The sequence below is a fragment of the Phlebotomus papatasi genome, chromosome 2 (genome assembly GCF_024763615.1).
Source record: "Phlebotomus papatasi isolate M1 chromosome 2, Ppap_2.1, whole genome shotgun sequence".
Classification (NCBI taxonomy): domain Eukaryota; kingdom Metazoa; phylum Arthropoda; class Insecta; order Diptera; family Psychodidae; genus Phlebotomus; species Phlebotomus papatasi.
The window spans coordinates 96,594,907-96,622,578 of record NC_077223.1 but is presented as its reverse complement, the minus strand read 5'-3'; the positions used below and the strand labels follow the sequence as shown (position 1 = coordinate 96,622,578).

The following is a 27,672-nucleotide window of genomic DNA, read 5'->3' as shown; positions in this document are numbered from 1 at the left end:
AAAGTGTGAAATTTTTTTACCGAATTTTCAAGCTGATAAAAATTACGCGCTAGTTTTAAAATAACTCTGATAACATGATAGTTTTTACTTTAATTATTTTGTTGTGTAGGTATACTATTTTTCTCACACCACTATCACAAAACTTCTTGCATAGTGATCTGACGTAATCCCTTTAGTTTATATGTTTTGTATCGTTTTTTTTTCTTGTTACTTTCAATGGCAGGTTTGGATGATCACGGGATTAGGTTAAAAAATCAGCATCAATTCATATGCTGATGATCGTATGGGCAAGAAGCAAGAGAGGAAAAAAAATCAGAAAATATCTTTTAATGGCTCAAAAGAATTAAATTATTTTACTTCGTATTTTTTTCTCTATAATACGGGGAATTTTTGTTTGGTATACAGTCCAATTCTTTGAGTTCTTGGATTCTTTTCGTGATAGAGGGGCTTTGAGGTTCATTTGCAAGAAAACGGAATGGGCTGGTGGATTGGTTTAAGTTCAGATGAGGAGGGAAAAAAAAACAAGAGAGTGGAGTGGATTGGTGAGATGTCAGAGAGGAGTCTAGATTGAGGTAGTTTGTACTGCGACAAAGTGGTTAAGACAGGAGGATCATTCATGATCACTTTGCTCTCGATCAATGAATATCGCATTTTGCGGAATTTTCCTTCAAAAGGTGGGGAACAAAAAGTGCACCAATTGCGTGAATAAATCGAGAAAATCATTTCATCTCTCGGCCTAGTTTATTATGCTCTTTTTTTTACTCTATGTGTCCACCATATTTATTTAAACAGTGATATGATGTGTAAAGCTCAGAGCTTAACAACAAAGTCTCAGAAAACAATGATGAAGGAGTGTATGAAGCTTCGTAGAATTTACATTTTTATCTCATTTGGTTTTTGCTCCATTAATTCTCTTTAAAGTTCCTTTTTTTCTTCTGCGAGGAATCATAAATTTTCTTCAAAGAAGACAGTACAGTTGTTTTGAAGAGGTAAAGTTGTAGTTGGTTGTCAAGAACTTTGCTAAATTCGTGCTTGGAAAATTTTGCGAGATTTTGAATTAACGTTTTTTTTTCATGCGAAATGCCAACAAGTTTACCTCAAGCTTGTGTAGAATTTTTCATCTCTGTAGAGGCTTCTTGACACCTTATTTGGTAGTATTTGAGAATATAATACTATATATAATAAGCTAGGAATATTATGACGATGACGGATTCTAATGAAGATCGTCTACAAAATATTTAGTGTTGATGGGGGAAAAATGCTAGTCTGCTTGAAATGATGAAAGAGAGAAAAAAAATTAATATTATTTGAACATATTATATTTTCTCTTATCTCTCCCTCTTTGCTTATGTATTTAACAAAGGTCAACATTGTAAGGTCAGGAGACTATAAGCGGATGATAAAGTATAGCAAAAGAACGCTGGGTGATGAGTGAAGAAGCTCTCATATACAAAATATAAATTCTTGTATTAGTAGTTTCGTGTAGATCAAAACAGTTGCAAGATCATATGTTACGTGTGTCAAATTTTTACTCTTGTTAAAGATATACAATAAGAAGTGCAAAAAAAAATAAAGATTATAGAGATGATGAAGAAAACAAACCGACGTAATCTTCTTCCTTAGCAAAATACTTTATCATTTGTGCCGAAAGGCAAAAACGCGAAAAATGATTTCTATTTTTTTCTTTTTTTTTTTTGGAAGACCTGCCGAGAGATAGAAGTGTAAAAAGATGAGATAGACTTCACAAATAATCCGACAAATTTGTTCTTTTATCAAGAAAATTGACTTAATTTTAATTTTGAAGCGCTAATGATAGAGTTCTGGATCAGGCAGTGTGTTTTTCTTTTCTTAATATGGTTTTGTAAATTCCTGCTCCGTGTACATAATTTTTCCTTCCAATGTCAGGAATGGCACATGCATACAGTTGATTACATAAATAGTAGTTCTCACGTCATCCTTTATAAAATACAGAAGCATTCTGTTCAAACATTGTTTGGCTTTCCAAATGAGTCGATCGAAAAGTTCGTAGAAAAGTTCTAACACTCAATTATTACATTGAATTAAGAGGCTTAATTTGATTGGAAACTTTGATCTTTTACTTTTTTGAAAGATGTGAAATTTCGTTTCGATCACAATTAATAATGCTCATGTCCGGAATTATATCCCATGAATGAACTATGCCTTGTCGAAATCGAGATTTTTAGGCATCCATTACGATGCGTTTACCGGATGCAATTTGAATTAAATACCTTTAATGTCAGAAAATTTCTAGTGACTAAGCGGAAGTGACCCACGACATTTGCATCATAGAGCTAGCGCTCTACTACATATCACATTGCATGCAAAAACCCCAATAAGCCAGTTTACAAAGAATCTTATGCCCTAAACACACTTACGACTTAAGCCGAGAGATGGCTTAACGTAATTATAATGAAAATAATGATTAGACTAAATTCCCATCAGTTTCCCACTGACTAATGAGTTTCTCAGGAAATATAATCTGATCGTTACTTTGATTATTTATAATTACGTTAAGCCGTCTCTCAGCTTAAGTCGTAAGTGTGTCTAGGGCATTACACAAATACTTATATTACTGATTTAATAGATCTCTCTATTCTCAGCTCAAATCATTCTTTGATCACTTCTATATTAGTTCTTTTTAGTATTCATTGAACATGAACCTGTACTAAAAAAGGTTCAGATCGGAATACATTTTTAATTAAATACGGATTATGGCCTAAGACCTACATACTTATGTGAAGTTAACATTCAATCAATTCAAACTAATAGGTTTAATTCTTAATATAAAGATATGTATTTACAGTTTTTTATTGATTTTGAATGTGTAAACATTAGGTTTTGTTTATCTTTTTAGTGTTAGGGGAACTGTATCAAATTTCGGCCAGCTCGCAATATCGGCCATTTTTTTTGTTCCTCAACTTTCTATAAATTTTTAGATCTTGCATATTCTAGGGATTATACAATGCAAAAACAAAAACAAAAAATGTCACTTCGACGAACGAGATGATCTGAAATAGACTGGAAGAATTTCAGAAGGGCAGAGAACTATGAGAATCAATTGGCCGAAATATTACCCAAAGCTATAAGGCTATTTACATTGCCGCATTAAATTGAAACTAAATTGTCCCAAAACTCGATTTTGGGACAACTCGATACCCATCTATCCAATGCCGCGGTATAAACGTCCTCAATGTTTATATTTTTATTCATTTTAAAATGTATTAAAATGTATATAACCTCTAATTGGAAAGCTAAAGTTTTTCTTTTCACTATAGCAATTTTTATGTTTACAGATACAAACAAAGATTTTCAGTTAAAAAAAATCGGATTACACCTATTATGTATACATAGATTAAACTTTTGAACTTAAAATTCTTTTAAGGAATAATTCAAGGTTATTATTCATTATCTTTCATAAACGAAAAATTGTCATACAGTAAGTCCTAAAATAAAATCATAAAATGAAAATTAAAGTAGAAAAATATGTTTTTGGGAAGCTGAAAGGAAATTCCATGAAAACCCTGAGTTTATATTTCAAAACGTTTGGTCTCTAACTCTAGTAACAGTTATGGCCTCTACAAACTAGGTAAATTTAAATCCATATTGAAGAAAATTTCCTATTCTATACAAAGAAAAAAATCGCAGAACTCACTAGGTAGTTCGTAAAAGTTTGTACTTTTCTTTAACAAACATTGTTCAAAATATGATCACTTGACGACCATTATTTGTTCTTTTACAAACATTTGTTCGTACATTTTTGTTTGTCTGACAAAGCAATGCGATTAAGTGACAAAATTTTACGAACATTTACGAACAAATGTTTGTAAAAGTACAAAAAGTACTCGTGAAATGATCATCTTTCGAACAATATTTGTGAAAAAAGTACAAACTTTTAAGAACTTGTTTGTGTCATATATGATTTTTGAGCATTTCATAAGTATTTGTATTGCATTGTATTATATTTATTTTTCATTAACATTAATAACTTATAATAACTCATGTTAACCCCACCGTACCTTGCGGCCATCGCCGTCTTAGCGTTGGTGACTAACCTCCAGGGTAAAACGATGGAAAACCCCTTCATAGGTTGTATGGTCAGGTTTACACTTTTACAATTACACTTTTACAAGTCTCCAATAGGAATTCACAAACATTTACGAACAATTTATCTTACATATTTTTTCTGTGAAGAATAAAAATGTTCATTGAGTGATCATTTTACGAACAATGTTTGTGAAAAGGGTTCAAACATTTACGAACTTTTTAGTGGATTATACGATTATCGAGCATTTTGTAAGTCCCCAATAGGAATTCACAAACATTTACGAACGATTTTACGATATATTTTTTTCTGCGCAGGAAAACGGTCAAATATTGATATAAATTTCCCTAGTATGTACAGGTTATTAAAAAGAAAAACTACTAATTTTTATGCTTTTTTGAATGGAGAAAAATGAAAAAAGTTAAAAGATCGAAATATCAATAGAAACATAGTCCTCTCGTTCAGTAATAACCTTCCCGATTTCAGAGCTCTTTCCGGTTGAGGTTTTTCCTTTACCGATTCGAAGGTAAATCAGAGAGAACTTACCTAAAAACTCGTTGGAAGTTCGAACGTTTAAACCGACGAGTTACAGAAAAGTGAGCAAGTTCATTAAATGGACATTTATCTTAATAAAATTGCAATTCAGTCGTTCTGCTATCCTGAAACAAAACTAGACAAAAATTCAGTGTTTGCATCTGATGTTGACATTGTTGACGACTGAAGTGTCAAGAATATCGAAATTGGAATTGACAGAACAATCAGCGCTAAAGCGGCGGGTATATGAACTTGCACTTTAAGGCGTCTACACATTGGGAGCAATTTTCGTCAAAAATTGCGATTTTGACAGAAATTTGACGTTTCCCCCTACAATACTGCAGGCAATTTCCTTTCAAAAAGCAATTTTTGAAAGGAAATTGCTCGCAATGTTTAGAGGCCATTAGGCTTCCGGTAGATTTTCGAATAGGTTTGGCTTGGCTTTGCAGTGGCTTTGTCTCTTCGAAAGGTTATTACTGAACGGAGCGAGTGTGGCTAGTGTGACCATCGCCGGCTTAGCATTGCTTTCAACCTTCAAAACGAAATTATCAGAAGAAAGTCCAACGAGACCCATTTTTAGAGCCTGACAATCAAACCTATAAGGCCGATCAAGGCTGAAATAGTCATTTGCAATATGTACAATGATATGAAAAAAATTATTGTGATGAGAATTAAACGCAAAAATCATCAAAAATCGGTGAAATATGAAACATGTAAAGCGACACCTATTGGAAGAATTGCATGGTAACACTTAATAAGTTGATAACACTTGTTATTCTCAAGTAATTTTATCTTAGTGTAATCTTTCAGTGATTCTTATATACGAAAAAACGTGAGTTTGTTATCACGATAATCCAAAAACTCACATACTTTTCAAGCGACTCACTGCTTCCAGTAGATGAGTTTGTGTGGGAAGAGAAAATGTATCAGTTGGATGAGAGTGTTCCATCAAAATTGCAAACAGAACATTTATCTCTCCCTCTGAACAAAAAAAAGCAATTGAAATAATATTTGCGCCAAAAATTTCAACCAACGCAATATAATATATCCACCTGAGAATGGCAGAAATTTACTCCAAATTTAGTACGGATTCTCACATCAATCTTGCACAAAGTGATCTCAAATTATAACTACTTCAATGTGGTTCTGACAGCGTGGGAGTGAGATTTCCAATTTAAATTTTCTACAATGTGAAAAAAAAACCGCTAAACACACGTGAACATTCCACCTGGTGATGCATTTTGTTAAAATTATACACAACAACATTGTAATACATTGTTGCATTTTGTGAAGAAGTTGTATTGAAAAATTATCAATTTTAATAGCGTAATTGTAGTACATCGTGGAAAATGATGCATGTCGCAGTTAATAATTCAGAAGATTGTTTGTGTGTGTTGGACTTGAATTGCATCAGTGCACTTTGAAGTTTTGCCTGTGTGAAGGAACAAGGAAATGTGTTAAGTATATTCATTGATTGAAAAGTGATAGTTACCAAATTGAAACAGTTTGCAAATGTTTTTAGTTTTTGGGTGAAAATTCTGTTTTTTTTCTTTATCACTTGTTGTTTTGCTCCCAATGTAAAAAAGATATATTCGAAGTCACGGAGAATACGATAAGAATTTTAAAACAAGTGCGATACATTCTTTCTAGGGTGCAAAGATAGAAAAGAGAAACGATCTTAAATGTGCCAGTTACAAGAGTTTACACAACAAAATGCAAAATTTTATGAATTTCTTCAATCAAATGGAGAAAGATCTCCCCAAGAGACAGTGTCGCTACCAAAATATCAATGGCAATTCTGCCGGTAATTCACACTCTTTTTTCAAATTAATTCTTTTCAATGGAATTGTGCGTCAAAAAAATCTAGTTCGGGAAATGAGAGATATGAACTGACAAAAGAAAAACTCCGTTGAGTGAATTAAATAATTATTTGCTGGTGTCTATCTTCCAGGTCGTCAAGGATGGTCGGATGAAATTGACTTTGATTTGAACAATGAGCTGAGCAGCAATGGATATAGCTTAAAGTGAGTAAATAGCAAATTTTTCACTTATCACATTCTCGTGATTTTGATTAAAAAAAAAAGAGCGTACCAGTGTGGATATTACGTGAATTTTGCTGGAATATGTAAATTTTCAACACATCAATTTACACCATCTTCGTTTTACGAACGGACTTCTTCGGAATTATTATATATGATAAACTATCTCAAGTGTATACACGCAGATAAATTTTCACAAATGACAAAAGTCTCGATTAGAATTTATTAGGTGTCAATAAAGATTTTTACTGAAGTCAGCACGATTTTGTTTCACGTGCATGGCAAATTGTGGCACTCGCAAATTATCTCGTCCACCGCCGTCTTACTGATGGTATTCAACTTTAATTATAAAACTTCGGAAAATTTCTTTTTGGAATTGTAAAATACGCATAAAATTTCAATAGAACATAGAACTAATCGTGCAATGTGTGAAAAATGTGAAAACAAGATTTAAAAAAAATGAAGTGTGTCGGGATTTGATCCTGAGTTTTTTGGTCGCAATCGTCGTCATCTAAAATACGAACTATCTAACTCGCGAGGCAAGGACTTATTATGGAATCCCGACTTACATTTAAGAGTAAATTGTGTCTATTTATCGGATGGAAAAATACATTTAAAAAAAAATGGATTCAGTCGGGATTTGATCACGAGCTTTTGAAGCGCAAATTGACAAATTTACAAGTCTTACTCGCCCCATGATATTCCTAAAGGAGTAAAAGTTTAATATCAATAAAATTATCAGTTTAAAGAATAATAATAAATTAAATATATTAACAATTTTATTAAATAATCCTTCTCTATCAATATATAGAAAAATAATACAAAGTACTTCAAACCTACGAGGGTAAATGTCCAAATTCAAAACCATTTCCAGATGCATTAACTTTGACAGAAGATTCAACTCATTAAGTTCATATTTTTTCTGAAGAGAATTACATAAATTTGCTCCTTGACTCTTCTAGAATATTACTGTTTTGTGACAATTCTCTAAATATAATTTGAAAACTAAATACAAGAAAAACACACAAGTGAAAATGCTTCTATTGGAAACATATTAATCCAAATGGAGACAAGGGAAATTTTCTAATTGGAGACAAACAGTGTAAGTGAAACCGCGACGAAAGACTTCCAAAACCTTGTAGATTTACTCTTGAGGGTACGATTTGTTCTTATTCCTGGTCTTTTCTCCTTTCCCATCTAAAACAATAAGAAAATCTCTCCCAAAAAAAATCATATTTCCAGGGTTTCCTTGAAGCATTTGCAGACACTTCAGAAAAACCCTTTTTCTTCATGAAATATGTAATTATTTCATTTGAAAACTTCACGTACCGTTAACAATAAAGATTAGCACTTAATTTAGCTAAAATTATCCAGAAATATGACATAAATATTAAACAAAACGAATAAACAACAGTCACTTTATTGTATTTTCTTTGGAAAACATGGTCAATCGATGAAAAATTCGATGGTGAAAAACACTTTTAATTTTTCTGAGAAATTATCAAATTAAAATTTGTGAATATGAATGGATTTTCGCTCTATTTGGAGCAAAATTAACTAAATAATTAAACGGAGGTACAAAAAATATATAAATATAATAATTTAGTACTATATTTGTCGTGAAAACAATGACGTTTCCATTTGGAGTAGCGAAAAATTTCCATTTGGAGCAGGTTTTGAATTAGCATAATTTACCCTAATGTTCTTGGTTGACAGAATTACTTATAGAATCTACATTTAATCTATTAGTAAATTCAGTCTAAATTTCTGAATCGACAAAAACGACTAGAACTTAATGCTCTCGTTCAGTAATAATCTTCCCGATTTGAGAGCTCTCTCCGGTTGAGGTTTTTCCTTTACCGATTCGAAGGTATATCAGAGAGAACTTACCTAAAAACCAGTAGGAAGCTCTAACGTTTGAACCGACGAGTTACACAAAATTGAGCAAGTTTATCAAAAAGGCATTTATTTTTAATAAAATTGAGATTCAAACGTTTTCCCATCCTGAAATTCCACAAAACTACACAAAAATTCACTTTTTGCGGCAAATGTTTGTACACTGTTGTCGACATTGTAGGCGATTAAAGTGTCAAGTATGTCGAAATTCAAAATAACAGAACAATCAGCGCTAGAGCGGCGAATACGTGAACTTGCACTTTAGGCTTCCGGTAGACTTTCGAATAGATTTGGCTTGGCTTTGGAGTGACTTTAATTCTTCGAATGGTTATTACTGAACGGAGCCATTAATTAAAAAATAACACCACAAATTGATCGTGAAAGATTCATGCAAATGAAAAATTACTATGTGTGCTTGTGATAATATCTCACCTAATTTAAAGTTTGAATATTTTTCTTTGTGGCACAAATGAAAAAATATTGGCGTCTATTTTTCAAAAAATTTAGCATCATTGTGAAAATTAAACGCACAAGTCAGTCAGCCGGAGAAACATTACCCTCTCTTCCTCTTCACGCTCATGATCGCTTATGTGGTCGCAAGAATCCTTTTAGCACTTTAGCACACATTTAATGCTTCACTTTAGTGACAATTATTAAATGATATAAATATTTTTATCGATATCTTTTCGCACCTTTTACAAAATATGTCATATAAAAAAAGCCCACAAGAAGACAATAAAGCATAATTTTGATTAGTTTTTATTGTTTTTTTTTTCAATTAAAATTGAGTACATTGAAATGAACTGCCGTGATGGTGAATTTCTTGACCCACTTAATTCATATATCATTTTACTTTAGTGCATGTATTTCCTCTGTGCATTTAAAGTAAATTTTTAAGCATTTATAGCATGAATAATTTATGTCCTCTCTGGGATTATTTACTTGATTTTCAAGTTTAGTTCAGGCCAAATTGCTGCTAAAGTGCACAGAAATTCACAATTCGAAACATGTGATTGCTCGAGGGACAACTTCGAAAGTCGCTTTTAACTCTAAGACTCTTCAAAATATTTCGCATTTTTTTAGATTTTGTCTCATCCTCCAAAATGACCTTAATTTTCATCAAAACAAAACACCAAGTTCATCTAAACTAAACATCAGTTCAATGTAATGTTATGAACGAGGCATAAAGTATGAGGGATTAAAAAGATTTGAATTTTTTATTATAAATCTTTGAATAACATCATACTTCAAAAGATTAATAAGGATTATAAGAATAGATTATGGTCTCTACTCTACTGCACTAGAGAAATTCATGTCCATATTGAAGAATTTTCTTACACGAGCATAGAAAATTTCTTTCAATATGGACATAAATTTTTCTAGTGAGTAGATGCCATTAGGGGGAGGTAGGGTGCTTTGTACTATGGCGCTATATTGGTATACGTTTTTTCGCACATTTCTAAAAGAAACTGGAATTTAACGTATACCGTAAATGCAGATGACTTTGACCCCCTACAGTTCGTAAACTTTTCTTTAATTCTAATGTTTAAGAACGGTTCTCACTAATCAGACATGGTAGATCGAATCGGTAAAGACCGTCCTTAAGTTCTATAAGTAAAGAAAAGTGTATGAATACGAGGGTGTCAAAGTCACCCTCACTTCCGGTTTATTAAACTCTATAAAACAATTATGAAATAAAATAAAATAATTGTAAAACTCAACTTGATTTAGAAATATCTGAAAAATCGTATATTAATGTAGCCCTGCCTTCACCTATAAGGATTATAAGGTTCTCGACACACTTAGGACTTAAGCCGAGAGACGGCTTAGTGGAAAATGATAGAAATGTGGTTTAACCATTATTTTGAATATACGCTAAGCCTTCTCTCGGCTAATCCTCAAGTCTGTCAAGGCCCTAAAGATAGGTTAGCATTGAATATACCACGGTAAGAATACTAGGATTGCCTTAAGTGTGTTAAAATCAAAATTTTAAAATTAAACCCTTTAAAAATGCAACCTTTTATAAAAAAAACTGCATTTTTTAATTTCTTTAGTTTTTTGTGAAACTTATTTTCACAAAATTTTCTTTTGTTCAATGGTTCTAAATGATCTATCAAAATGACAAAAAGTTAAATTTTCGAACAATTACTTCAGTTTTGATTCCATATTCAAAATTTATACGAACATGGAATTGTTATATATATTTTCCCCTAATTTGGAAGTGTTACCGTCTTAATTAGCCCATTACTCAGCGCTTTGAGAAAATACTTGAATCATTTTCGTGTTTTAATGTTTTCTACGTATAGAGTGGTCTGTGTTTCTATCGATAAACTCCTTCCTTATTAAAACACTATTAACACATTATTAATAACATTGGTAAAATCGATGATAAAATATTTCTCTAATGTTTTAAATAATTTTAAGAGCTTATATTACGAGTTCCTGTCAAAATCCTGAATGGGCCGAAATCCCAAATAACCAAAATCCTAAATGGCCAAAATCCCAAAAAAAAAACTATTTAAATTTGGGATTTAAGATTTTGGTTGATCATTTGGGATTTTGGCTGATCGTATTTAACACCTTGATAGTTTTGTAACCCTTCTATTGCTATGATATAGGTTAATAAGGATCTATGATCACCAATTTTAACACTTAAATGTTTGGGTGACTTTTCCCTCCTGTAATGATTCTACCCCGTACTCCAGGGTCCTCGTAAGCTATGGGAGATCCGACATGTTTAAGACACTTTTACATGTTTTGACTTCAATGCATTATTTCCAAAACTCAGGAAATTATCTTGAAATTTTGTCATGTTATATGAACCTTTATAACTCTTTATTCATTAATCATTTTTTCGATTACTTAATTACGCTAGGTCAGTTCTAGGCTAATAATCAGTTCTATGCAGGTCTTTCAAGTAACTAGATCTGCCATTTCTTGTTCATGGAGGTTTCAAGACATTATTGAAGGTCAGAATTGCAACACGAATTGGAGAAAAAAACCTATTCTTAAAATAAGAATTACAGTGGGACCTCGAAAGAGTCAACTCCCGATAGAGTCAATCTCCATTAGAATCAACAGCTATTTTTTTACTCTACGGACTCCGATAGTGTCAACTTGGACCCAAATTGACTCCGATAGAGTCAACTTTATTGTATTATTGAACTAATATTATTATATGATTTTATTATGATCTTTTCGAAATAACCAGTTTTATTGTGTATCAACGTAACACTTTGAACACAAGAAAAAAATTTTATGTAAAAACATGGTAAGTTTTTGATAAAATTCGTAGGTTAACCGTGTAATCATTTTCCAACAAAATAATTTTCTTTACATGATTTTGAGCTTTTTGACGGATTGAAAGTTCTCTTGTCTTAAGATTTTTTGATTAGGTCTATGATCACAATGTAAGGAATTTTGAGCCATCATTAATTTGTAAGTGAATATTATGGCAAAAACAAACAAAAAATGAACTCGAAGTACAAAAAACACGTACAGGATGCTAGATTTTTTGAGTATAACATACTGAAGAAACTTTTCTAAATTTATTCGAACTTTTTAAAGACCTTACTTCTTAAAAAAAAATGTACATGGCAAACGATCATAAAAATTACGCTTCTAACGAAAACGTCTAAATTCATTAAAATATGAGTATCTGAAAAGAAAATTTGGATCAAAAACAAAAATAAGCACCAAAAAATTATGATTTTTAAGCAAATTCATTGAAAAGCAATCGCCTGCGGGTATGCAAATTTTCTTGATGCATAATGCCATTTCGCACGTTTTTTCGGTCCCGAAAGTGTGGGTAATCCCAAGATTGAGAGTGTATTTACTAATAATAAAAATATTCCTAAAAATCATTCCTTAATCTTCAACTTTTGCCTCAACACACGAATTTTTTGGGCCAGAGGGTATAGAATTTATGGATTAATTTAGTAAAATATTCTACTAACGTGTTGAATTTATCAATGAGAGTACAAACATGAAATAATATCCCTTTATATCAAAATTTCACATTTTAATTGATTTTTTCGGACTCCGATAGAGTCAACGAATCCAATAGAGTCAACAGGCCTGGTAATAATTAGTTGACTCTCTCGAGGTCCCACTGTATTTATTCACAATTATTTAATTAAACGAATTACTTTTGTTTCAAGTTAATTTAATAAATTATTCAGTATATTTGAGCATTTACCGGGTAAAAACCTATACAGTAGACTCTAGCTAATTCGGCTCTTTTAAGATCGGACTACTTTTTAATTCGGGCAGCGGTTACATTTGAAAAATGTTGGATTATGATTATCAAATGAATCAAATATGCTCAAATTTGGCATGGTTTGTCTCAGTTTTGATGTGATTTTGCAGTATTGAGGGATTTTCATGCAATTTACGTTATATATGAGTGTGTACACTCAATATCTATATGCACATGAATAAAAAATCGTTGCATTTCAAAAAGTTTGTCGCGCGAATTTCTGTCTAATTCGGCTGACATTTCGGTCCCATATGCCCGAATTTGAGAGAGTAACAAAGAGAGAGTCCAAAACGTTGACTGTACAACGTTTTGGATTTAGGAGACTCGCACAATACCCATGTTTCATCCCCTGTACCGCTTCAATGCCGAAAAATCCTTCTTTCATACTGAAAAGACAAGATTTCGAATGCAGATTTTTCAATTTTTGCCTAGTTTTTAGTGAACTCATACGGCACTCATTTTCCTTCATTTTAAATTTTTCAATGGCATGCAAATGCTTGAAAATATTTTACTGAGTTACGTTTAATGCCCCCGAAAGCTAATTTAATAATCTTCATCCAGAAATGTTTACAGATCGACGCTATTAATTGTTTTTGGTCTTTTGGTTCTTTAAATCAAAATTTCCATTTCTTAAACATTTAACCAGTTTTCTCGAATGATTCTTGATGATTCATGTTCGTTTTAGATATTTTTAATCAAATGACGTGCTTTACTTAATTTTTTTCTCCAGGTTATGTGGAAAAGTAGTACTTCCCGCAAATGATGTTTTTTCTTGCACAAAACTCGACATTTTCAAAGTTTATAACGCTATTAAGAGTTTTTCGAAAAGATATTATCTTGCTAATTTGGCAAAACTTTTTCACATCTTTGGGAAGAATGGACAAATGTTCTTTGAAAAATGTTTGGAGAACAATGATACAAATTATTTCTTCTTGATTTTAAGTAAATATTCTACATTTAATACATTTTATTTGTCAATCAATTCTATCATTTGCTTAATCAAATGCACTGGTCTTTGATGGAAAATTTCCAGTGTATCTTGATCTAGAAACCAATTAAAGCTTGATGATCAGAGTGTTAAGAGATGCGGAGTTTAATTTATGCAATTCCAATGAGTCCAATGTCCATATAGTTGATAAAATGTTATTTTCAGTGAAAGTTTGCTGTATTCGAGCTTGACGGTGCTGAAACAGGAAGTTCCGTCACCAACTCAAGATGTCCACAAGAATCTTCCTCAGCTCAATGGCACTGCCACGGTGAATGATGTTGTCAAGAGGCAGCATTCTGGCAATGAAAATATCGCTCCGACTGATCAGCAGCAGCATCAGAAGCCACAGCAGCAGCAGCAACAACAGCAACAACAGCAGCAACAGCAGCAACAGAATGGAGTTATTGAGGCAAATCAGCATCTTGGTTTGCATCATTTACTCCAAGACAATGACTTTGAAGCCAGTAAGTTGATGGCCTTTCAATTTTTGGAAGAAGAAAACCAAGGTGATAAGAAAAAAAAACAAGAACAGATAATAATTTGATATCTTTGCAGCAAATGGAAGTGGACAGTCACAAGATGGTATGTCTGGCATGACACGAAAGGAGACACCAATTTCCGATGATTGCAGGTAAATATTTGCCCACAGACAGACTGTGAGGAATGTTTGAATAATTTGGTATTTATTGACTTAAATTGAAAACCCTACGGATCTTATTTGGTGAAGATTTCAGTACGTATTGGCGGCCGCAACGTCAATTGCAACCAAGAATAATGAAGATACACTCACGTACCTCAATCAGGGCCAGAGTTATGAGATTAAACTGAAGAAATTGGGCGATTTGTCGCTGTATCGCAATAAAATACTGAGGGTGAGAGAAATACAAATATTTTGATAGGATTTATTGGGTCAATAAATTGATTTTTTTTTCGTGGTTTCTAGAGCATCATCAAGATTTGCTTCCACGAGAGGCGTCTTCAGTACATGGAGAAGGAGCAGATGCAGCAGTGGCAGTCATCAAGGCCCGGAGAACGTATAGTTGAGGTAAGAGAATTTTAACAATTTTCAAAGGTTTTCTTTCAGCTGTTGGAAATGATTAAGGTTATTTTCTTAAGGAACTCCCCTATTCTAAATTCTCTTAAGCATTGTTTCAGAATTTTCAGGATTTTTCAAAATTAAAATAAAATCGAAATTCGTACCAAGGTTCTCGGAATTTAACTGGTTTAGCTTACCTTGAACTTCTTTGGAAGGTTTAAGTTTGAGATTGCACTACTAATATATTCATTATTATTCGGCTGTTTATTCTTATTTTATTCTTCCAGTTCACTAAAATAATATAGCTAAAATCTTTACAAAATTGATAAAGATAACTCTCCAAAAACAATTTAATTTTCAGTTGATTTATAATTTTTTTAATTTTTTTTATCATAAAAATAAGTAATAAAACCAAGTAATTTTTATAACGATTTCCTCATTAACACAAGTATTATTGAGCATTAAAACATTTTAGAAAAAGTTGAAATTCTTACAAAAATAGGGAAAATAAAATTCAAAATAATTATTTTTAACGAAAACATAAAACTGACACAAGAATCTGTTTTGTGTTTTTAAATATTTGTCATTATCTGAAATTGTTTATATTTTTTTTAGATTATTATTTATCTAAGATTCTTTGAAAGGCTGATAACGTATTACATCCGGGCTGATTTTTTTCATAAAAAAAAGAAATATTAAAAATAAAACGTGTTATAGTAAGGTGGGGTAACTGGATCGTTTTCCGAAGAGTGCTACTTAAACGCTTGTTTTTGGACTGATGTAATTCTTTTTTACTTCTTCTAAATCCATAGAATTATTCACTGTTTCATTCAGAAACATAATATAAAAAAATTATCGAAAATATTAAAGAAAATTTATAAAATAATGATAATACTGAATTAAGTCAGCATGCACTAACTGGGTCGCCTTTTCGCTAATTCACTTTTAATTAAACCTTTGGATTTAAAATACTTTTTTCACAAGGAAAAGAGAATAAATGTTTTCAATTAACCAGCTGTCATTAGCGAAAATATCACTGACTGGAAAATTTTTAGTGAAGAACCCAAATGGTACAAGATTGAAATGAGTCGATTACACTCACTTATTTAATGGATAAAAATATTATTTTTGCTTTATCTCAAACTTGAATAGTTATATTATGTTACTGTAGTGATTATATTACGGAAATAAAAATAAAAATATTATTTTTTAGTGGATTATCTAGTTAGCTTAGTCATAAACGATCCAGACGATCCAGATAGTAAAGCGCCCAGATTAGCACACTTGACTGTATGCAAGGCTTTGTTTCCTTTAATTATTTTGACGCCCTACGCACAAAAACTTATATTTTGCAAACATGTTTTTGACATTTCAATGCGAGCGAGTGAGATCTGAATCAATTCACAATTTTGAAAACATGTTTACAAACAAAAGTTATTGTGCTCTAGTCATAACAACTTCATTACAAACATATTTAAATACAAATACATTTTTTGGAAGGGGAAATTAAACATTTTAAGAATACTGTTTAATTATAAAAGGATAGTTTAATAAGTTTGGTTAAATTAGCTAATTTTTTTTTAAAATGAAAAAAATATAAAGATTTCAAAGTTTAATATAAAAAAAATACAACACTGAGAAAAAACGAGGGTGCGATTAACTTTTTTTCCTCATAGCATTATCACTTTTTAGGTGCAAAAATATATCAACATTTCTTAATGTTAATTTTACACCTTTTTAAGGGTAAAATTAACATGAAAAAGGGTAACTTTAACCCCTAATACACCTATAAAGCATAATATTTACACCGATTTCGGATCAATACTTCAAAGTAAAATAAACATTTTCGGAATATTATTTTAACTTTTTCGGATTTCTCTCAGTCAAGTTACTCGTTACTCACAAAACCATAAGAATTAGGCTTAAGTGCATTTATTAATTTTAATAAAGATATTCATATTTTCATTATTTCAATCAATTGTCGCAAATAAATAATTTTTAAGCAGTTAACAGTGAATGCTTTATCGTGTCAATTGAGTAATTTTTCTTAGAAAATATTTTTTTATTATTCTGATAGATCACTTTTGTACTGTTAAACGTTATAAAAACGTTCAAAAAAAGCTAGATTGATTATTTTATTTTTTAAAGACTATTTTATCATAGATGCGAGTTACTTTGCCAGGTAATGAACCAGTTAAGTATCGATTTTTGAATAACTTTACATCCCGAATAATTAACATTCTTTAAAAAAAATGTTTTTTTCGGTTTTTCTCAAAATTGGCCCAAACTGCTATCATCTGTTTTAGGACTACACAGTAAAAGAATGTGTAAAATTTTAATACCATGATAGTGCAAAATCGACCATTTTAGTTGTTTAATTTAAAAATGTTTAAAAGATGCACAACATTTTGGTAATTTATTGTTACGTGATTGAAAATTACCACTATTAAAGTTGAAAAATTTTCAAAAATGTTTAATTTAAAAATGTGTAAAATTTTAACACTTAATAGTGTGAAATCGGATAAATTAATTATTTAATTGCGATCTATGTAAAATTTCTCACTATTATAGTCATAGAAATTTTTCAATAATGTTTTATGATTTAAAGCTGTTGAAAAAAATCTAAAAATTATCACTATTATAGTATGATTATAGTTTTTCACATTATTATAGGGTGGACAAATATACAACTTTATGGTATTTTTTGTCACATGATTATAAATTAACACTATTATAGTTTGGTCATGATTTTTCACACTATTATAGTGTGAAGACTTGTGTATTTCAACCAACGTTGTTGAATTTTCATTTAAGACATATACTTCAGTTGAGATACTTTTCATTGGGCAAAATCCATATAGAACATCAAATATTTATATGTATAAGTTATATCGTGAAGATCCGAGCATCAGATGCAATCATATCGCTTTGGGGGGGGGGGGGGGGGGGAGGTAGGGATTCCGAGTACAGGAAAAAACATTACAAATGTCTAAAAAGGCAAAAAAAAATTAAATCATCGAAATAAAATGAAAATTCAGCAATTTTTGAGTTTACACACAAAAATTCAACTATTTTTAAATTCAACAACTTCAAATTCAACAACTTTAAATTAAACAATTGAAAATTAAATATTTTTTCCAAATTTAACACTATAATAGTGGTGTGAAAGATTACACACTATAATATAGTATAATTTTTTTTTACTGTGTAGTCTAGGCGAATATTTTGTCCAAACATTCTTATTACCGGAAAATTCTCCATTTTGAATTATTGATTGTCAAAGGTAAACCACTTTGGAAGGCACATTTTGCAACCGATTTAGTTAAATTTGGATTTTTTGGGAAAGTATTGTAATTTCGAACTCGACTGCATCAGTCTACATCGTCAAGCTGGGACGCTTTGCAATATCTTTTTTTTTACTCCAAAATTCACTATTTTGACTAAAATTTCTCATAAGGATTTAAATGCCACGAGAGGGCGTGGCCTATTTCCCCATGGAAAATGGTTCCAGGTAGGAATTTTGAGAAGAATTGTAACGGTGAATCTTTGAGAAAGTTTTCCTTATATTCTGAAATTAAATATTGAAAATTCTGAAATTCTGCTTGCGTTTGACGTAATTTGTGAAGAGGGCGTGACCTAGAATACTTTATGGGCGGAGCCTATTGACGAGTTCAAATATTATCAAATATGACTAATGCTAGATACTTCTCATGTAATCTGGAATTAATTTACTAAAAATTATCTTAGATTGCTGTTAATGATAAATCTAACCGTATAAAATATTTAGCAAAACTGCCTTACGATTTAAATTCCAAAATCTTAAATTTAGGGCATTTTTAAAGAATTCTGAGGAATCTTTAATAATATTTACTTGGTTTAGGTCACCCTGTAACCCAGAGAAAATTCCTCCCCACCAGTTCTCATTTAAAGTCAAATATATACACAGACTCTTTTGCATTGAAATCGATGTCAAACTTCTCTAGAGCAATAAGTAGTCAGTGTAAATTGCTGGAGCAAGCAAAGTCATTTGATCGCCTTTTCCAATTTATATTTCGCATTTTTGCCAAAGGTCGATGTGCCACTTTCGTATGGACTGTGCCATGTATCACAGCCATCGAATCCCAGTCTCTTCAATACTGTGGAGATCCTCTGGGATCCCATGAAGGAGGTTGGTGTCTACATTAAGGTCAATTGCATCTCCACTGAATTTACACCCAAGAAGCATGGAGGGGAGAAGGGGGTGCCATTTAGGATTCAGGTGGAGACGTACTTGGACACCAAGCACAATTCCGAGGTGACTGTGAAGCCAATTCATGCGGCTGCGTGCCAGATAAAGGTGTTTAAGCTCAAGGGGGCCGATCGGAAGCACAAGCAAGATCGAGAGAAAATTCAGAAGCGTCCACCATCGGAGCAGGAGAAGTATCAGCCGAGCTATGAGTGCACAATTCTCAATGATATCTCAAGTGATATGATTGTGCCACAAGTTTGCTACAGTCCAGACAAGTGAGTGTTGAATTGATTGAATTTAATAATGGTGAACAGTGATGTCTTATTCTCGAAATTGTGCGAAAAGTTCCCTTGAGAAGATTTTTCTTGACCTTCTTTTACTCTGCTACGAAAAGTTCCCAACAGAGCCAAAGGAACTTTTTATTATTATTCTAATTGAGATTTGTTTTTCTTTTTTTTATTTTTGGAAAATTTTGTCGGTTAACTAAATTGTCTAGGAGCACCATTTTTAATAGGAATGCTTCTACCGTGTTGCCTTTACAAAGCTTATTAGTTAACACTTTAAAATCGGAGCCAAAAAATCCCGTAAAAGACCAAACTGGCATGAAATGCCAGTGCAGATATTTTCAATAAAAAAGCAATTTTTTTCCAAATTGCAAATTTTCTGAAAATTGACAAAAAATGTCCAGGTGAATTTTTGCAGATTTCGTAGCAAAAAGCCAATTTGGCAAGGATTTTGGGACTCATATCAATATATTTTCCTGTAAAATTTTCAAATTCTCATATATAGTTTGCGTTTTTTTAAACAAAAATTTTATGTGAAATTCCAAAAGGAATTCGAAATAGAAAAACAAGGCCTAAGTGAATTTTCACCTTATTTTTCTCTACAATATTATTTTACGACAATTCTAGGTTTTGTATTATTTAATTTTTATCATTATTTTAACATTTTTACGTATTTTTTGCGATTTTTTCGAAACGTGACAAAATTCAAAAAATGTTAACATTTCTTAGGTTATGTAGTATAAGCCATTCAAATGTCCATTTCTGGAGCCAACTCCATATAAAAAAGGAGGCATTTTACGCCAACCTGGTATTCTACGCCCATTTTTTGGTTTTCTCCATATTTTTTAAATAATAGAAAAGTTATCAACTATTTATTCCACTAAACGAAAGCTAATTAAATTCTCGATACATTAGTGTTATCACTTTAGCATAACATTGATAAAGCCTATCAAATGCATTTCAAATTAACTTTGAACGGTTTTATAATTATTATGATTATAATTTACGGTTTTATAATTTATAATAATTTTTTTATGTGAGAATCGAACCCAGGAACTCTGAGTGAAAGAACTTAGTGTTTTATACACTTAGCTACTGAGCCCTCATTTATTTTTACGAAAATGAATTTTTGTTTTACAAACTTTAAAGAAAAGCTAACCCGCCAAATCATTGCTCTACCTGCCGATTTTACTCGGAGGTTTTTTGAATTGTAACGGTATATTCTAGTACATTTAGAGAAATTCTGTAGATTTTCGGCAGAATTTCTGCGTAAAAAATCTGTAGATTTTCGGCAGAAATTCTTCCGAAAATCTGCAGATTCTCGGTAGAATTTCTGCACAGGAAATCTGCATAGTCTCCATTGTCTCAACAAAAATATTGTTGATTTATCAAGAAACTGTAGAAGTTACAAAGAAAATGGTATTCTCTGTTTAACAAGCATTACCGATTAAACATTTTAGATAACTAAAAAGATGCGAGCAAAAATATTAATTTCTTAAAAATCGCCAATCGAATGATACAAAAACACGAAATTTAGGTCGACACGACACTGTGTTTAAAGTTATCACTTCACTATTCTCTACTTAGAACACGGCGTCGCAGAGTTCTTTATTTTATATAAACACTGTGATACCACCAAGAATAACTCTATTGAATTTTGCAAACTTCAGTGAAAAATATTCCTTCTTTACTGACACAGCTGTCTGGAAAGTCTGGAGTGTGAAAAAAATCTGCAAAAAATCGGCAAAATATCCACAGAATTTCGTCAGAGTATCGTCCAAGATTCGTCAGAAAATCTGCAAAAATTTCTGACAAATTTTTTGTAAATAAAATTCCCAGGAATATCTACAGATTTTCGGCAGAGGTGTTAGAGTGTGGATATTTTCTGCAGAAATCTTAAAAATATCTGACGAAATTATTTGACAGGTCGGGTCCACATAGCCATAAAAATATTGTTTACGAGGATTGAGAAATGTCCCCCGAAATTGTCACATTTGAGAAACTCCCCCATAGCAAAAGAAAGCGGAATAGGAATAATAAGCGAAAAATTCCTCGGAATTTTCCAGTATGTTTCCGTGAAAAAATCCATGGAAATTTAACATAATAGGTTCCAAGGAAAATCATATGGATTTATACAGGATTTTTTCTGTGGAATACTTCCATGGAAATGTTCGTGGAATTTATGTGGATTTTTCCACTTAAATGAAATGGAGAAAAAATGAAGCTGTCACATGCACCTCATGCTTTTACTTTCGAATATTAAAGAAATAGCAAAGATCACGGGGATTTTAATAAGTTTTACTGGTTTTACTGAACCAGCGATAACGAATTACCACTTTGGATAATAAAGAACTATTTTATTAATAAAAATATTTTTTCCTAAATTAGATATTATATGATATAAAAACAGTTTTATTTTAGGTTGGCGACCTATTTAATGTAATCACTTCACTATTATGTACAGGAAACGCAGTATCGCATAATTAATTATATTATATAATTATCGCAGAAGTCATTACAAATGTTTGCAGAAGGTTTGGAAATAAATTATCCACGTTGTCACAATACCATTTTATTTGTTTGACATTCGAGAAAAAAGTGGAAAAAACCATATAAAACCTTATGGAAATATAGTGGAAATTTCCATACGATTTTTCCAGCTTATCCCGCGGACGTTTCATATGTGAATTTCCATATAAATCTTCCATGGAACTCCGCGGAATTTAACGCCGAAATTCCAGCATATCGTACTAGAAAATTCCATGGAGCACTATGATTCCAATGGAATTTCCAGCTTCAAATTCAATAGGAAAACTTAGTGGAATTTTGCAATTTTGATGCAAGTTTTCCACTGGAATTTCCGCGGAATTTTGCTATGGGGTTATCCACGTTTTCACAACACCATTTTATTTGTTTGACATTCGAGAAAAAAAGTAGAAAAAACCATATAAAACCCTATGGAAAGATAGTGGAAATTTCCATATGATTTTTCCAGCTTATCCCGCGGACGTTTCACGTGTGAGTTTCCATATAAATCTTCCATGGAACTCCGCGGAATTTAACGCCGGAATTCCAGCATATCGTACTAGAAAATTCCATGGAGCACTATGATTCCAATGGAATTTCCAGCTCCAAATTCCATGGAAAACTTCCTGGAATTTTAGCGTCAAATTCCGCGAATTATTGCAATTTGGACGCTAGTTTTCCACTGGAAATTCCGCGGAATTTTGCTATGGGGTCCCTGTACATTCTTCCAATTTCCATAACCAATATTGGATTTACGGTCCTACAGCGACCAAGACCACATGACCCTTAATTTGCAAAGCTGCCTTTTGTTCAAACAAAAGAAACAAGATATGTTACAGCACTGAAATATTCTATCCATTGGGCTTTAGTACATCAGTGAAAAATTCCCAGTGATATTTTCGCACAGGAATATTTCCCAAGGGAATAATTCTCACAATTTTGAGAATATGTATTCGGTCGAAATAGGAAATTGCAAATATGGGTTTATTAATTTTGCAGTGGTAAGACGGCCATTTCGCCAATTGTGCCCAATTCTCCGGTTCATGTTCCCAAATACGATGGTGTTATGCAGCAATTTGCAAATACCAATAACAATCCAATCGCCATCAACAATGTATCATCCACCAATTCAGCCATGTGCAAGATCATTGACCAGAGCATCATGTCACCAGCTCAAATGGACTCTGATGAAATGGTTTGTTTCTTGTTAAGTTTTTTTTTTTTTTTTCTTGTAAAAATTTCTTTTAATGCGTCCTCGAAGAAAATCCATCGAAAACATTTGTCTCACTTCTCAATTAAAAATACCCTCTCTTCCTCTCAAGATCCCGACAATTTCCAAAGATTCGACGCCAGCCCACTTAACACAGTGGATGAATTACCATCGGTTGACACAGTATGTTAATACATTTGCACACTTCAGTGGCGGCGATCTGCTACGCATGTCCAAGGAAGATCTCATTCAGATTTGTGGCCTAGCTGATGGAATCAGAATGTACAACATTTTGCATGCAAAGTAAGTTCCAAATTTCTTTTTTTAATGATTTTGTTTCAGCAATCTTTTTTTTTATATATTTGACCCTCGTGAAGATTACTGAGGTCAAATTTGTTAAAAAGATCATTAAAAAAATGATCTTGAAATTGTAAAAACATAACAGTGCTAGAGAAAGGTGAAGAATTCAGACATTTTTATTATCCCGATGACCCACTTTTCAAGGAAAAACGCTTTTAATTGATCAGTTGTGGCTTCAATATTGATGATCATTTAATTTGCAGACTTGCAAAGAGTTCTTCAAAGCAATTAATAGAGAATTTTTTGCTCAATAAAATTCAATTTATGAGTATTATTGGACATATTTTAGTTTAAATTTTCTGTTGGAAAGACAATTATTTGCATTAGTTCATTTATTTTAAGTGATATTTAAGAATTGAAGATAGATATTTGGATAATTGGTTATCTTGAATGGGTTTATCGATTAAAAGCTTTATTGACATTGACGTCATATCTTTATTGAAATTTATTAATAAATAATAGATTTTTTAATTAAATAAAAAAAGAATCAGTTAATTAAAGTGAAAACATTGTGCAAGATAAGTGTTTTTCACTTTATTCAAAGAATTACTTAATATAAATCACCTTAAGTAAGTTTAAATAGCGTAATGATGAAACAAATATACTTTCAAAAAAAATGGTCCCTAACCTATTAGACCGATTCGAACTTGTCACTATTTAAAGACCTTTTAAATAATGTAAGATTCGCTCCAATTGGTTCATAAATATAATCTGCAGAACTACTTTTAGCGTAAAAATTCAAATAAGATAATAACTGAAGCTTTAATGGTTTCGGCGGCACACCTTTTACACCAAGTAAATTTTATGAAATCAATCGTAATATCCTTTTCTTTTTCATTTTTCATAGGTCTATCCCATTCTTTCGCACTCTTCTTCTTCTTTTAAACATCAAAACAAATGCAATTTAGTTCAAATAAATTTTCAGTTGCCGTGATGTTCAAAAGAAGAATAAGAAAGAATAAGACCGAAAAGAATTAATAAAGTAAAAGGTGTGCAGAAAACTTGAGAAATAAATTTTTATGGCTTACTACGCCTACTATTTTGTAAAAACGGAAGGCAAAATATTTTTTTGGTCAATATTTTCAGTGTTGATGTATTTTTAAGTAAGCTAAGTAAACCCAATAAACATTTCTGGTCAAAAATTGGACAAAATGTCGAAAAACGAGGTCAAGAAATGGGCGAAAACTGGGCACACGCTGGGCAGATTGTCGAGAATGGGGAATAATCTGTCGACGTACGGTCGACATCGCTGTCGACAATATTTCGAAATTTTTCCCCAAATATTTTCCAATATCTGTCCAGTCCACAAAAGTCAAAATAAATTCCACAGCGAGTTGCCAGCTGTGAAAAAATATATTCCACATACAAAATAGATATTCACATGGCAACCAAGTCAAGTGAAAAATGATTACATCTCCCAAAGTGAATGGAAATTATGATTCATTTATCGCAGGAATAAAATGACTTTTATATTTATATAGAAATTGCAGCATTGTTTCTCCGATAGAGAAATGTGTGAGGAGCAATATAGTTCCACGCCTCACACGAACAATATAGATTTCTCTGGAAAAATCTACTTGAAAAATGGAATTATTTTTATAATTTTTCCAATTATATCCAAAAAAATCTATATTTTTTATTGAGTCATAAAAGGCATGAATTAGAATTTTTAAGCAAAAAAAAAGACGAATAAAAAGAGTTTCAATTTTCCTCTTTATTTCATTTACTTGAAATTTCGCCATTTGCAGAAAAAAATACGGAATGAATATTTTTTACGCGGTATAATAATCGCGTATAGTTGGGGTAAAATATAGAATAAAGCTAATATTTCAGTAATTTTATATTTCTAAAACAAAAAAAAACTTTTTCCAAATGTAATCTTATATTTTGATGTAACTTTCTCTTATAACAATTTTTTCTTTCTTTTTTATTATATATTTGTAATATTTTTTCTTATATAAATTCATAGGATAATTTTCAATATGGACGTAACAATAATGAGAAATTATATTTATGTAATGTTGTTATGAAACGTTCGTTATATACAAAATAATAAGACGAAATGCGGTTTATTAGCTTATAAATGCTCTATATACTCGCAAGATAAGCTAAAGCCAGAATTATTATCTTACAAATATCTAGTGTGCTCACTGCTCACGATAAAAGACATATCAGGGACTATTGATACAAGATACTGGTAATTATAGCTCAAAATGGAGACTTTAAGTTCAAAACGTTTGGAATATAAGCGACTCAAGGCAAATAGATCTTTTATAGAGAAGAATACTTCCAATTAAAGATAACATGTCTTTACTTTATAAAGGCAAAAAAACAAATGAGCAGTAAAAAAAATCAAAATGTGCAGTAAAAAATTAAAAACGAGCATTGAAATATCTAAATATCGTCAGTAAAAAACTTAAATCTTCACAAAAATTGATCTAATTTATATATTTAATATTTAAAATTATTTCAGACAGAATAAAAACCCTTTATTTTCACTTTGCCAAAATTTGGACGATAATATAACTGTTACGATAATATTGTTACTGGTCAATTTTAACTTTTTACTGGTCATTTACACAATGCCCTATATAAATGCCCACAATACATGTGAACTAAAATGAAAAGAAGATTTTCGAGCATAAACCCCTGGAATATCATCGATATTTGAGAAAAACACACATCCCTTTTATTGATAATTAAAAAAAAGCCGCATTTGTATAGTATGTCAGGAAACTTACTTTGTTATATACTAGCTCAGTCATCTCAGGACTTTAGTCATAAGTATATTAGCGTATTATTAGTTTACTGCTATAGAGGTTCGTAGCATTTCACAAACAATCTTGAGAATTTTATGTAGAATAAGTGCGTGTATTGCATATTCACGACCGTGTTATGCAGAAGCTCTGTACGTGTTTTACAATAAAAATGTATAGGATTATCTTGACAGTATTAGTGTCGTTTACATACTAACAGTCCCCGTTTTGTCTTATATTACGGGTATTCTAACCATTTACCATCTAAAAACATCAGTTTTTCCTATCTCGCAAGTATTCAGTATATTTGTGAACTTACATTAATCACAGCCTTTATGGCTATGCATGTTCTAATAACTCTTTTTGAATTGTATTCCTAAAAATTGAATTGAATTGAAAAAAAAAATGAATTATCATGAATATTCTACACGTTTGTGATCATTACATTTGTGAATGCTCTATTCTGGAAATGCTTTAAAATTTAATAATCTCGTGAAAGAAGAAGTTCGTCAATTTGGTACCAAAGAGATTCTTTATGGGTTCACGTTCATATGTTGCTAATACAAAGCAAAGAAAATTAAATGGAACTTTTTGGATAAACAATCCTCATTTTGCCTTATTTAGTCAGTGTTCGAGATATTTATTACAGACTAACAGTCACTCTTCGTCTTACCTTAACTTGTCAGCATTTTAGATATTTAAAGTCTAAATGTTTTTATCCCCTCTTGCGTGTATTTGGGATATTTTCCGGCCAACAATCACTGTTCAGCCCCATCTCGCTGGTATTTTGGAGATTTATTTGGGAAAAAATTATCGTTATGCACTTTTTCTTTAGTATGTTGAATGTTTACCTCCTGTCAGGCTTAATGTATATAGTTTTCTTGAGGTTTCTATGCTAGCAATCCACTTTATCCTATCCCTATAGTATTCTTGGACGTTTACTGACGAACATCTCCCATTTTGTCTTATGTTGAGCTTCAGTGGATCAGTGGATAGAGCAGTGGCTCTATGACTGTGAGGTCTTGGGTTCAAAGCTGAGCAGCAGCAGAAAAAGATTTCTGATGTCATATCGGCTTTGAATTCATCCAGTGAATGAATAAATAGTAATGCCAATGGTACTTATTAGCAAAAAAGTGAACCGCATAGACAATAGGGGTTGGTACGAAAAAAATGAGTTTCGGCATGAAAGTGGTACTTCTGTCGATACAAATAGTCACTGTCAACTGATCCAAACACACACCGAGATGGGCTGCTGTGATATAGCAGCGGCACTGTGTGTGGGGGATAAGATAGAATAGGAGTGGGGAAGCATAAGGCGCCCAATTGAGGCCTGGATGCATCGGTAATCCGAAATGGAGAACTGACCCCTGGCAAAATCTTATCTTGTCTTTTGTTCCAACTATTCTAAACCTTTTTTCTGTTGATAGCCTCTCTAGCGAGTATTTGAAGCTTTTATGGACTGAATTGAAATCCTCATTTTGTCCAATGTCGCGG

The 27,672-nt window shown here is 31.8% G+C and overlaps 2 protein-coding genes across 4 annotated transcripts in view; both read left to right on the top strand.

The window, feature by feature from the left end:
• The window catches only part of LOC129802577 (protein yellow-like), a 325,562-nt gene that overhangs the window by 232,613 nt on the left and 65,277 nt on the right, over window positions 1-27,672 (top strand). The window lies entirely within an intron of this gene.
• LOC129802576 (transcription factor CP2-like protein 1) overlaps window positions 1-27,672 on the top strand; it is a 78,061-nt gene that overhangs the window by 31,091 nt on the left and 19,298 nt on the right. For 2 of the 3 annotated variants that reach the window (XM_055848509.1, XM_055848510.1), the window contains 8 exons: window positions 6,549-6,621; window positions 13,944-14,242; window positions 14,334-14,409; window positions 14,506-14,650; window positions 14,722-14,823; window positions 18,884-19,317; window positions 22,852-23,047; window positions 23,175-23,365. In XM_055848509.1, the coding sequence (XP_055704484.1) occupies window positions 6,549-6,621; window positions 13,944-14,242; window positions 14,334-14,409; window positions 14,506-14,650; window positions 14,722-14,823; window positions 18,884-19,317; window positions 22,852-23,047; window positions 23,175-23,365 (1,516 nt within the window). Of the gene's footprint in view, window positions 1-5,530; window positions 6,402-6,548; window positions 6,622-13,943; window positions 14,243-14,333; window positions 14,410-14,505; window positions 14,651-14,721; window positions 14,824-18,883; window positions 19,318-22,851; window positions 23,048-23,174; window positions 23,366-27,672 lie in introns of those variants that run through there. The other variant, XM_055848511.1, reaches the window with a different exon arrangement.